Source organism: Pristis pectinata, chromosome 28 (genome assembly GCF_009764475.1).
Source record: "Pristis pectinata isolate sPriPec2 chromosome 28, sPriPec2.1.pri, whole genome shotgun sequence".
NCBI lineage: Eukaryota > Metazoa > Chordata > Chondrichthyes > Rhinopristiformes > Pristidae > Pristis > Pristis pectinata.
The window spans coordinates 28,773,272-28,785,716 of NC_067432.1; the positions used below are offsets into that span (position 1 = coordinate 28,773,272).

Consider the following 12,445-nt stretch of genomic DNA (forward strand, 5'->3'; position numbering starts at 1 on the left):
CTTCCTGTTACTTCTGGATCTTTTGCCAGTTATTTTAAATATATGTCCTCGTAACACATTACAGATATTGCTCTCAGTTACAACAAATCCTTTGTTCATTTTCATGACACATTTTTCACTTGCTAAAAACAAAACCAAGAAATATGTGTTCAATCTTCATACCTGGCAAGTCTCTCCTCTCCAATGTTCTACAACTGTCATATTTCACTCCTGAGTAGAAGTGGGGCTAACATCAAATACCTATTATAGGGGCTAGGTGTATTAATATCTGGCTACATGAACTCAATAAGTAAGCAACTTTGCAATACTCAGCTTTTAAATCCATTCCAAAAGTAACTAGCTTCCACCTTAGGACTAAAACTGCAACACTGCAAATTCAAGAGTTTTACTACTTCATTTTGATCAATGCTACATTGATGTAACCAAACTTTTACCCCTCAAAGGCCTGGGTTTGCACCGACTGTAGATTTATGGGATGGAGCCATCTAAGTCTACAAAATCCTGGGTAAAATCAACCTGGTTCCTTTTGGGTGCAGACCCACACTACAAAATTGTCTGCAATTTGGCACAAATTGTCACCCTCAGAGAAACCACAAGGATGGCTGGTGTAGAAACTGTAAAAATTTACAAGTCTGGAGAAAGGAGTGCTCTCTGGGGTTAGGTCACACCACTGAGCTAAAGAATACTCCACCTCGGAAGGTCTGCTCCTGTGACCGGTAGCCCAAAAAAGAACCACTTTTCAGCACTGATAATCTTAATGATTGTAAAAGTTCACAAAGAATTGAGCAATTGATTTTACATTTTTATTGGTATCTTAATTTTATTTCAAAGTGCTGCATGTGAGATCATCTAGCTGACTTTGCTCCCTTACCACAAGACTTTCATTCACTATTTCCATTTCCCCACTAGTTTGATATCTGTGATCTATTGTCCTGATCCCAACACAGAAATATATCCATTAGAAAAAATGATAGAAGAGGATAACGGAAGCAATAGTGCATGGTTGGCAATAAGAAAGGCTTGAAGAACATTAGTAGGAATGCTGACAAGCTCTTTAACAAATAGAGGCATCACAGCTCCTCCCAATCTTCTGCTGAACCAAGTTTTTGTGTGTTGTGTTCTTTCTTACAGTAGTCATTGGGTGGTAGTAAGTGAGATCACTGCCTGATTATGTCCTCACATCAGGGTACCAAGTACACTGCCCACTCACTATTGGCAGAAAGGACCTTTTGCATCATAGAATCATGATGCTATGTATGCGCATCGTAGAAATCAAACGTGATCTGGTTAATAAGATGACACAGGGTAGCCCCAGGCACCAGAGAATAATTAGCACCTTTTAGAGCACCACCTGGAAAGTAAATGTCCAATTAAATTTATGAACTTGAGATCTTCCTGGTCGAGATGCCGCCATATACCTTTCAGATGAGGTGTTAAACTGAGGCCGTCAGGTCTCAGAAAAAGTTCAATGGCACCATTTTGGAAAGTGGAGTGGTTCTTACTGTTTCCCTGGCCATTGTGAACCCTTCAAACAAAATGATCAAAACGGATTATTGATCTTTGTCACACTGTTGTTAGTGGGAGCTTGCTGTGCACATATTGGCAGCTGAGTTTCCTACCTGGCATTTCAGACTTGGAAGAATCAGGAGATGCTGGAAACACTCAGCAGGCTGGGCAGCATCCGTGCAAGGAGTAACAGTTAATGCTTCAAGTCGAAGTTTTGATGAAAAATCTTCCCCATAACCCCGTTTCTCTCTCCACAGACGCTGCCTGACCTGCTGAATGTTTGCAACGTTTTCTGTTTATATTTCAGATTTCCAGCACCGGCAGTTGTTCGATTTAAGAAGTACTCACTCTGTTGCATGGAGGGGAGTGTGGGGTGTTCCAACATGCATTACAAAAATACAAGACATTACTCACGGAGCCTCAGAACAGTAACTGGTCTGAAGCACTCCAGTGCTTGTTAATGGACTCTGGTCACTGCTAGTTTGGTTGGTGCCCTATAATTCTCCTGCTTTTATCCAGTCATCTTGCTTGCTGAGTTCATGCCCATGCAGATGCTCCCTATCTCCGGCCCAAAGCCCCACTCACCTGGACCTCCCGCTCCTCTCCAATAGAAAGTAACGAGCCCGCCGCTGCAGCGGAGGAAGCTGCAGGGTCTTGCGCTTCGGTTGGCTGGAGCACTGCTGCGCATGTGCATGCGCTGTCAGCAAAGAGTGCGCGCTGAGTGAAGGAAGAGGCATCCGGAGCTGCCGCAGATCAGAGACGAGAGTTGGTGTAGGGGCGGGTGGGGGGAGACTAGCATGAGTGAAGAAAGGGAGGATTAAATGGCGATTTTTAAACGGAGGACTTGTGCTGGGACGGTGCTGATAGCTTTGCTGCTCCCTATTTCAGGTGAGTGGGTATTTTCCCTTTTGGGTAACGAAAAGTAAGTGTTGGATGAGGAAGGGCTTTGATGTCCGCGCTGTGCAGGAGTGACCACTGCAGTGTCCTTCTAGCCGGCCCTAGCCTCTCCAGCCATTGTAGCCGGGCTCGGCTACTCCAGGGCAAACTCCAGATGTTGATCGTGGGGGTCCATTCCCGGGAGGGGTGTGTGTGTGTGAGGGGGGGGGGATTGGTTGTTGGTGCAAAAATGTGTTCGCGGGCTATCCGGGGGGGGGGGTTACTCATCCCTGCAGCCACTTAATGGCCGGCAGTGTCCGCACAGACGAGCTTTTGTGTTGTCCGCCGCGCTCCTGCGCACCTTCAGTTACATTGTTGCAAAAGTTGGGTTGCTCGCTACATGTTTCTCTTTACAAAATGTATCGGCGCCGCGTCTGACCCACGTGCATTTATTTATTTCGCTTTGGCTGCCCCTCCCCACCCCCTCCGACACAGCGTGGGGTCTCTGGCCATGCTGACTCCTCTTCATTGGGACTGATTCACTTTTCTTTTCGCCCATGAAGCGACCCAGCATTTGTCTTGGGGATTTTCACTCTCCTAAGATTATATGGAGAATTGATCCCAACTGCGGGAGGTAGTGAGGTGACTTTTATTGATGTGGAGCACACGCTCGGTATTTGTAAGCCAAACGTCAATGAGATGAATCTATTGCTAAGCTAAAAGTCATCTTTTTAGCTTTGAGAGTTGTTTGAAGGTTGTTAGCAAATTTTCTTTTTGAAGGCTCGATGAATTGTTTTTTTTTGGGGGGGGAGAGGCGAAGTGTTTCTCCCCTTTTCAACAGTGCTGTGTGATCTCCTGTCGCGTTATATGTCCTTAACGGAAGGATTCATTTGCATCCCAGAAACCTGAACTGATTAATTCAAGTCGGGGAGGGAGGAGAGAGAGAGGATTTGTATTGATGGAGAGAATTGATCAGTTGATGAGAAGCTCTTCTCGATCACGTACGTTCAAATCCACTCGGGACTTCTAACGATTCCCAACTGCTCTGTCACCGTAATGCTGACAAATATACGACAAATTAAAATTACGTTATATCCCAGGATTTTTTTTCCTCTTTTCTTCGCCCCCCCCCCCCCCCCCCCCCCCACCCCCCCCCCCAAGACGTTGTACATCGATCTCTGTGCAAAGTTAGTTGACTGCAACACACCAGCCAGATTTGCAAAACTCTCCGTTGTACAAAAAAGAACGGAAAGAAAATGAGTCGTAGTACCTAAGCTCTTTAGACGGTTTGGGCAGTCTGAGTGTGTTTAATGAAAATAAATCGTAGCGCCTGATCGCATGCACGTTACCCAGCCAGTCAGCACCCTTTGAGTTGATGGTCGGGCTTAAGAACTGTTTGAAAAACCTTTCAAGTTGGATCGTCAAACCGGAGTGGCGCTTCTGTAGAGATGACTGTCCTTGGATGTTTGTGCTTGAAACTAGTTGTCCAAATTAGAGGTAGTTCTCTACACGTGGTTCGTCGAGATTAGCTAAGAAGAAAGAGTTCAAAACTTTTTTTTGAAAAAAGAAAAGGCGACGAGAGCTTATTGATACACACGGGCAGCCCGTTGCTTAATGATTTCTCGTAAAATCAGACTTTTACGACTTCGCCTGTTCAAGCTCCTTTTTGACAAGCTTGTAAAATTAGCAAACATCTTGTGCGGAGTCCTGCCTGTATGGCAACCGCTGGCGACTTCAGATTGGAACAAGTCTTTTCTATCGACTTGGTGTTTAGAATCAAAATAATAACACGTTTTTACAAGTGTTGTCCTTTTAATTCTGATTTTAATTGAGTTTTCTGCCCCCATGTAAAAGCTCAATAAAAGGTTACCGCCATTGTAGTGCGCCCCTGCAGTGATTTTTACATCGATACTTCGGTGCAGTGGCTCCTCAATTTGTTTGTACTTTGGATTGCCTTTTTGTCGCCCGTAGAGGTTGTGGTTGTAGAGATTCGGCACATGGTACCTTCCAGCTTCATAACTTAAGGCGCTTATGGTTGCTTACTAAATACATACACCTGATGTATTTTGAGATTATTTTTCTCTTTCAGACAGCCAATCTAAAAATAGATTTCTCCCCTTCACTCATATTTGAAGACTCTTTTTTAAAAAAAACTAAAGTTATAAATTATTGATCTGGGGATTTCTTGGAAGAATTGAAGGCTTGTTGGTTGGTACCTGTGGATACTGTACCAAAATAAAAAACTGAACATGCTGTGAAATACTCAGCAGGTCGGGCTGTATCTGTGGGAGGAGAAGTGGAGCTGTAGCTTCAGGTCAAAGACCTTCCTCAACTGGGAAAGAGAAGAAAGGAGCTTGTTAAACTGCAGGGAGGGGAGGGGGTGTCTCGATAGCAAGCATTTAACTCCATAAAACATTGGAGAGAGTTTGTGCCCATGTGTTAATATAACAAAAAATAACCAAATTCACTATCTGGTATGGCAAAATGCCCACTAAATACTAATCACAGCAACAGAATATTGTTTATGGTGGCTGTGGTTAGGGAGGGAAGAGGAGAATAACATTTAAGAAAACATGTACCACTTGTCTAGTAATTGGAAGATGGGCAAACCTCGGGGTTAGTTTCAGCGAGTCATTGAAATTTTTTGCCAAATTGTAGTTAGTTAAAGCATTATTCAGCAAGAAAGTTTTGGTTGTACAGAACAAGGGATTTTGTTATTTTTATGATGGAAATGTAATCGAGATAAATTGAGGTTGTGTAGCTAGTTGGAACTATGACCATAATAGTTAATTAGATTAAAGTTTCAGACAAAACATTTCGGAACTGGAGGATCTAAAATAAGGAGAATTGGGACAAATCTTGGGTTTAGCGTGACAATTGAATTCCAGTGCATCTTCAGAATATCCAGTTAATGTGGAAAGCCAATTTTCCCAATATTTGGCAGCAATTAATGCACATAATTTATCAAAACACTCCCAAATGATTTACCGTGTTTCACTTTCCCTCTGCAGTGTTAATATACATGATCAATTTGTTGCTGTATGGAGGAAATTTTTTTGCTTCTCAAACACAATAAATATTAATACTTTGTTCTTGTTATCTATGAAAAGGATTTGTTTTGTGTTTTTCTAGGTATTTGGTGCTTCACTGAGCTTTTTTTTCATGAGGGAACCCCATGATGTTATTGCTCTGCGGAAAGACCCTGTGGTTCTTGATTGCCAGGCTCATGGGGAACTTCCAATTACCATTGTGTGGCTCAAAAATGGACAAAAGTTGGTGGATAGTGAGCGGACATATGTTTTATCAAATGGTTCGCTTTACATCACTGAAGTTGAACATCGTAGAGGAGAACGATCAGATGAAGGCTACTATGAATGTTTAGCTCAAAATAAGTATGGAGCCATTCTGAGTCAGAAATCCCACCTCTCTGTGGCCAGTAAGTACTCTCTTTTTTGATTTTGCTAATTAAGCACATCCTAATTGAGCTATTGTGTACAACTTTCTCATGTGTACACACACACTTTTACAAACAACAAAAAGAGTTGAGGCTAGTACATCTGATTGTTATTGGAATTGCATCTTCAATTGAAGCAAAATATGGATTGTAAAGGTATTATAAATTCTACTTGAATGGAAATAGTTTTACCTTTGTTTATACATTCTGAAACATAAGGGAATTATGATGTACTTGCTATCACATTGAAGAAGGGTGGGTGTTTTTCCCTGGTCATTATTTCTAATAAAGCTGCTGGTTTATAAGATGTGCAAACAAATTTGAAATCGGTGAAGTTATTTTTTTGTTTTCTTTACCCAGATAACCAATGCTTTGAAGTATGTTAAATCTTAAATCCTGTTTCTAAACAAAAATAGTATAGCATCCTTTAATAAAGATAGTGTTAAAGTTTGCCTTTCATTTCTCAAAGCTTGGAGCCAAATGTCTAATATATACTCTACTAGACTCTTGGATCTTGTGTTCTAGTCTATAAGATGTATGTTTAATTGTAGGAAATAGATTTAAAATGGAAATTTGTAAGCATGTCATAAAATCATTGCTTAGAACTGTGATAAAATACTTGGATCCGCTATAAGCAGATTACATTCATTGTTTCCAGTCACGTGGTGTTATTACCGGCACTAATATTCAGTGATACATGTGTGGTACCTCTGGGCAAGTTAAAGTATAAAGGCAGAAATTGCTTAAATACGAGAGAAGAAATAGAAACATGGCCATACAAAGATTTCTAAAGTTGTGGATCTTTCTCATTTGGATTAATGTTATAGTCTTGTGAACTTGTTTCCGGAACACATTTAGTAGACTGCGGTAAAATAATGAAGATTTTAAAATGTTTGATCAAGTAAATTTCACCTCTGGTTCTTGTAGCCCTGATGAACAATTTCTGTCGATATAATTAATAACATTAATTCATTTAATCAGGCAGAAATGGCAAGCTATCATCACATGATTTTAAAGATATCATGGACTTTTAAGTGATAGTCCACTAAAGTCTAACAAGTGTCTTCAATTTAAATGATCAAAAATGTCAACCAGAGCAGGAAAGGCCTGGATTTGACTCCTGTTCCAGCTGAGTTGGTTGATCTTGGGCAGATTATCAGCTGGGTATTTAGAAATTCTGGTGAGGTAGAAAATTGGGATGGTTTTGATGAGTTGGTGAATATCCTACTAATTTTTGTAGGCTCTTACATAAAGATTGTCAGCTGTAGAGTTATTTACACCTGTGAAACTCTTAACACATTCAACTTTGTCAAGTATTGGAGGGTAAAATTAATTGGCTGCTATATTGATGATATTGCAGTGATAACTCTTGTTATTTAGACTGAGGTTGAAAAAAGATGTAATAAACTTGATCAATCTGTTTTTAAAAAAACAAGTTTTTATGTTATTGCACTTTGCTTTTAGTTAACACAAGGTGAAAAATCAATATAGTGGTCACTAATGCACACATGTGTAATACTTTTACTTAAACCTGTATTTCCAGCCTTCTGTAATGAGGATACAACCTTAATAACTAAATTGAGATTGCAGTCATGCAGAAACCACTTAGAGCAAGCTGTGAAATTGCAACTTTTTAATTTGGGAAGGGGAAAAAGTACATTCCAAGCTAAAGTTGGCAGTGGGGTGCAGGAATAGCTTTTTCTTAAAGCATTTGCCCAGAAAGGTTATCCTTTATCACAGATGTGTAATGTCTGGTAAAGCATTTAAAACTTTTAATTAGTTCATCCAAAAAGTGTTAGACCTGAACACACAGAAAGGTGTCACTTTTTCCAAAGTTAGAAGCTGTTACTTGCACCATGGTTGAGAAATTGATTATTCATGTGCAAATTAAGAATTCTTTGGGTTAAAAGGTTATAGGCGATGCAGGATGAGGTTTAGCCCTGTGATAAAGAGCAGATGACCCTTATTCATTGTCCGTAGCTTTCATGTTGTTCCTCCACAAAGTTTGTGATTGCCAGGAATTGTTCTTAAGGAATGCAGCGAATCGTATGGCTTGCCTTTAGTGTTACTGTGGAGCCTTATCACATAAGGACATCACAGCAGGTCTTTAGGGACAGTTTCTAGCTCTGAAGCCCTTAAGGCTCTGCTTTCTGCTGTTCACCCATGCGTAGAAGAATTTAACTAATTTTTGCTTTCTTGATTTCCCTTGAAGGAACTATGAGTGCAGTATTTAGGAAACTATAAGAGATGTAAAGAGACAATTGTATATTTTATAGATTTTCTTCTTGTAGCTAGGAGACAATAGGAAGTTATTTTTCACTGCTGTTCTGTTCTGAGTGAGGCACCCAGCTGGGGAAAATGTCAACTGAACAATCGAGTGCCCAAATGGCTTGCTTCAGGTCTGAATAAGATTACAAGTGAACAGTCCTTTGCTACTGATAAGGAATATGTTTGCAGGGAAGGAGAATTTTATTTTTATTGTAAATAATTCTGGCTGTGATTTCAGAGAATATTAGGATTTATTTCTAAATGCCAGAAAATTTAAGATGAATGCATTAGCCAGTTCCCAAACTTGCAGTTCAAATCATAAATGCCAACTTGTACTTTTGCTGAAGGAATTTATTGTTATGCTCTTAACACTGCATTTTTTTTGGAAAGGTATATAATGATGAAGATTTGATTTGTATAACAAATCATAAGGACAGTCTTATTTTCTGAAACCATTCTATTTAACATTTTTCCTATGATGAGGCTTCTACAGAGAGTCCATCTTCTTTGATTAGCTGAAGTTGATAGCGTCAGGTATATCACATTAGTTTAATGCTGCAGCTTTGTACATTTTGGTTTTGCTTGCACCAATTATGAAACATTTGTCTGCATGTTGTATGAACATTTTTGCAGCCTGCAGGTATGGCATTGACATGTATCTGGAAAATAACCCATTCGTACTCTAACTGTATTCATTAGCGTACTTGTGTAAAATTTTCTCTTTCCATTACCTGTAAATGTTGAACTGGCTTGCATCAAAGTCGATTGTGGCAGTCAGTTGTTATTCATTGCAACGTAGTCATCACAGAATTCTTTAGCATGTACTCCTATGTATTGTTACTGGCAGTAGTTGTTTTGGTTTGGGAAATGCTTAATGTTCAAACTGATGGTGATAAACCTGTCTGGGTTTTTACAGGCAGCTTTGCCTCTTCTGTCTAGAAGCCAATGAAATTTGCAAGTACTTGAGAAATGCAGAGTGGGCAAAGTGGCTAATGGGGTTGGGGCTGTATCTTCCAGCCATATTGCCACTGTTCCTTGTTGTTCAGTATCTTGCCAAAAGTTCCCTGTGTGACTAAGTGTCTAAATTGCATTTCTTTATTGTAAGGCAACTTGCTGAAGAGTGTGGTGGTTCTGCTTGCTGCAATTGTTTTGCACTCTAATACTCCAAAGGGCTGGAGAAAAGAATTTGTTCTGCCCCCTTTGTCTCCTCTGATTATCCTAAACAAAAGCAATAGTTTTCTTCTTTGGTTGTTCATGCAGGGATTCTAAGATCTTGATAATTGAACAGTGTGATGTTTTGATTACGTGCAGGATAATTAAGCTACTGATTTAAAAATGAATCAGCAAAATTTGTAGGAGGAATTGAGATAAATTGTGATTTTAAATATTTAGGAGATGCAGAGTTTGAAGAAAAACTGTTACCTTGGAGGAATAAAACTAATATGAAATGTAAAATTATGGACATCTAGGTTATACTGGCACTTAAATTGTTTCTCTTCCCTTCACCCAAATTTATTCTCCCAAATAGCTCAATCTGTTGTGTTAGGAGGGAGCATAGATGCTTGGATTAAGGAAGCAGATGCCTGGTGCCTAGTATACAAGGTAGATTTCAGCGTAGAACCCCTCGTATTGCTATGAGTATACTTGCTGCATTATATTGATAAGATGTGTGATAGAATTTGGGGCACAGAGCTTTGATTTTCATTAAAAAGCATACCAGCCCAATAACGTTTACTCATTTGAAGAGTTTGGAAACATTGCAGTTTGGCAGCGGATTTTGATCCAAGGTCTTCCTGTGATGTTAAGATGGGTAGAGTGGTAGGAGAATAATGTGAAGTAGTCCAGTTTATTGGGTTTAAAGTGTTATTTTTCAAGGGTTGTGTGTGAAATTAATTTGAGCAATTGGAACTTAGTTCATTTTGGAGATGGATGCGAAACACAGAACTGTACCGGTTATGCTAAATCTTTGAAGTAACATTGACATTCCTATTCATGGGGGACCTTATGGATAGAGGAAATTGAAAAATGTTCATTGATGCAGGAGCATCCAAGTTCCTAGTATAATTATATCATAAGTGGAGGCCAGAATAACCAGAACCTGGCTCCTGGTCAGTTAAATGGACCAGTTCATACTTACCTCAATGGGCAGAACATTCACAAAACAAAATAGTGGATTATATTTCTGTCTCTATATTGCCAAAGGTCTTAAAGGTCGACGTTTAATGTTCCATTAAAGCATTGTTGTCATGGAAGATTGCAGAGGATATCTAGTGCAGGTGCAATTGAAGTCGATCGATGTAGGAATTACTCAAAAGCTGTTGAGATTGTAAGAAAATCTGATGAATGATCTGAATTGGTTAGAAGAATGGCAAAAAAGAATTACACAATAGAGGTTACATTTTCTGATGGAGACACAAGGCTGCAGATGCTGGAATCTGGAGCAGCACAGAAGGCTCTGGAGGAAATCAGCAGGTTAGACAGCATCTGTGGAGGGAAATGAACATCAATCCAGATGTAGGGTCTCAGCCCAAAACGTTGACTTTGTGTTGCATTTTATGATCATGTTTTGTAATTTGACTTATTAAATAGGGCTATAACTGTGATCTGTGGGGAGCAATTGGAATTTAGTTTTATTGTTTATGCTGCTGAAAGTGCTCTGTTCCATTTGGTCCTGAGGAAGGCGCTGTGCTCTGGGCAGCAAAATGGAGATTTTGAATTGCTGAATAATTTTTATCTTGGACTGGTTTGAAACTAGAAACATAAGATGCTGATTTGATTTTTTTTGGACTGGACTGTTTACAGTGGAGTAGCCATTGTCACTGTGTATGCAGTGCATTTAAAATTAAAACAGCTGTGATCTTGTGCTGCAAACTGAATTAGTAGCTGCCATATAGATTGAATTATTAGATTAAATGTGAAGATGAGTCAGAAGCACCTGCTTGTTGTAGTAACAAATCTGATTTCCTCTTGGTGCCTATTGGAGGATGTAAAACTTTCTTGCCTCTTTCTTTGTGGAGAAGATGGCTTATAGCAAAGCATGATCACCAGCCACATTTCTCCTTTTGATTTTCATTAAGATGATTCATTGTGCATACCAATGAATATAGCGTTAATCATATACTTGTCTTGCATGCCGCAAAATGGTGTGGTGGGGGGTGCGGGGGTGGAATAGTTAACAGTGGTCCCTCTTATATGACCTTAGATTTGTTAACATGTTGCTTGTAAAACAAAATTTACTGTATCCATTCCCCTTGGCTATTGATATCCGGTTTCCCGCAACCTTAAAGTATTGTTCCTGCTTTCAGATTTGCAGATTTTAAGAGGTTTGGGAGAGAACCAAGTATCTGGACAATTCTTGCAGTTCCAATGAGAACATGCCCAATGTCAGCACTGTTTTAAAGAATAGCCTTTACATTAAATATACAATACAGAAACAAGCCATTTAGCTCAACCAGACCCTGCCAGTTTATATTCTGCTCTTGAAGCTTTTCCCATCCTTATCAGTAGAACTTTACAAACGTTACAATTTTCCATGTCAACTAGGAATTGGGTTGAAATAAAAACAGGAAATGCTGGAAAAACTCAGCAGGTCAGGCAGCATCTGTGGAGAGTGAAATAAAATTAACCAGCAGGTTCAATGATCACGCATTGGATTTCTGATGAACGGTTACTCAGTTGAAATGTTAATTCTGTCCCCCTCTTCGCAGATGCTGCTTGACCAGAGTACTTGTAGCAATTCCTGTGCAGAAACCAGATTGCTAGCATAAGCAGTTCCAATCCAGGGCTGCAATTGTTTTGTTTTTAAACCTTGTAACCACCTGACAGTGGAGACCTTCATTAAACTAGTTTAAACCCAAGTCACAGAGGCAAAAACCAAGTGAATATCTGTAGTACAATCATATCTCTACCACTGCCCTAGCCCTCAATGTGGGTAAATAAAGTTGTTCAACTAACATTTGCTATGGATCCAGAGTAAAATGTTTTTTGAGTAACCTGCCTCTGCTTCAAGATAAGTGCCCAGAGAAATATAAAAGCAGTGAGTGTTTCAGCTTGGTTAATGAAGTACAATAAGTTAACTTTGTTCAGTGAAAGAGATTCTCCATATACCTGGCCCTTTCTCCCATAACTTTTTGATGTTTTGGATTTTTTTTATAATTACTTGAGTGTTATTTGAAATATAATTAATGTTTTTTTAGATCTTTCTTGGGATAAAAACAAAATCTATTTGTGACCCTTTCCTATTTTAGTTTTGGCTCCCATGTATTTTGGTAGCCTACAGAAAAGTTTTTTTAACAATTGAGACCTGAAGAAAACAACGTGTGAAGGGGGATTACTGTTGAT

At 39.5% G+C, this 12,445-nt stretch overlaps 1 protein-coding gene across 1 annotated transcript in view; it reads left to right on the plus strand.

Moving 5' to 3' along the window:
• Positions 1–2,327: 2,327 nt before the first annotated feature.
• The window catches only part of LOC127583900 (protogenin-like), a 114,265-nt gene continuing 104,147 nt past the window's right edge, over positions 2,328–12,445 (plus strand). Inside the window, 3 exon segments of the mRNA XM_052040290.1 lie at positions 2,328–2,394; positions 5,515–5,537; positions 5,539–5,818. Of these exon segments, the coding sequence (XP_051896250.1) occupies positions 2,328–2,394; positions 5,515–5,537; positions 5,539–5,818 (370 nt within the window).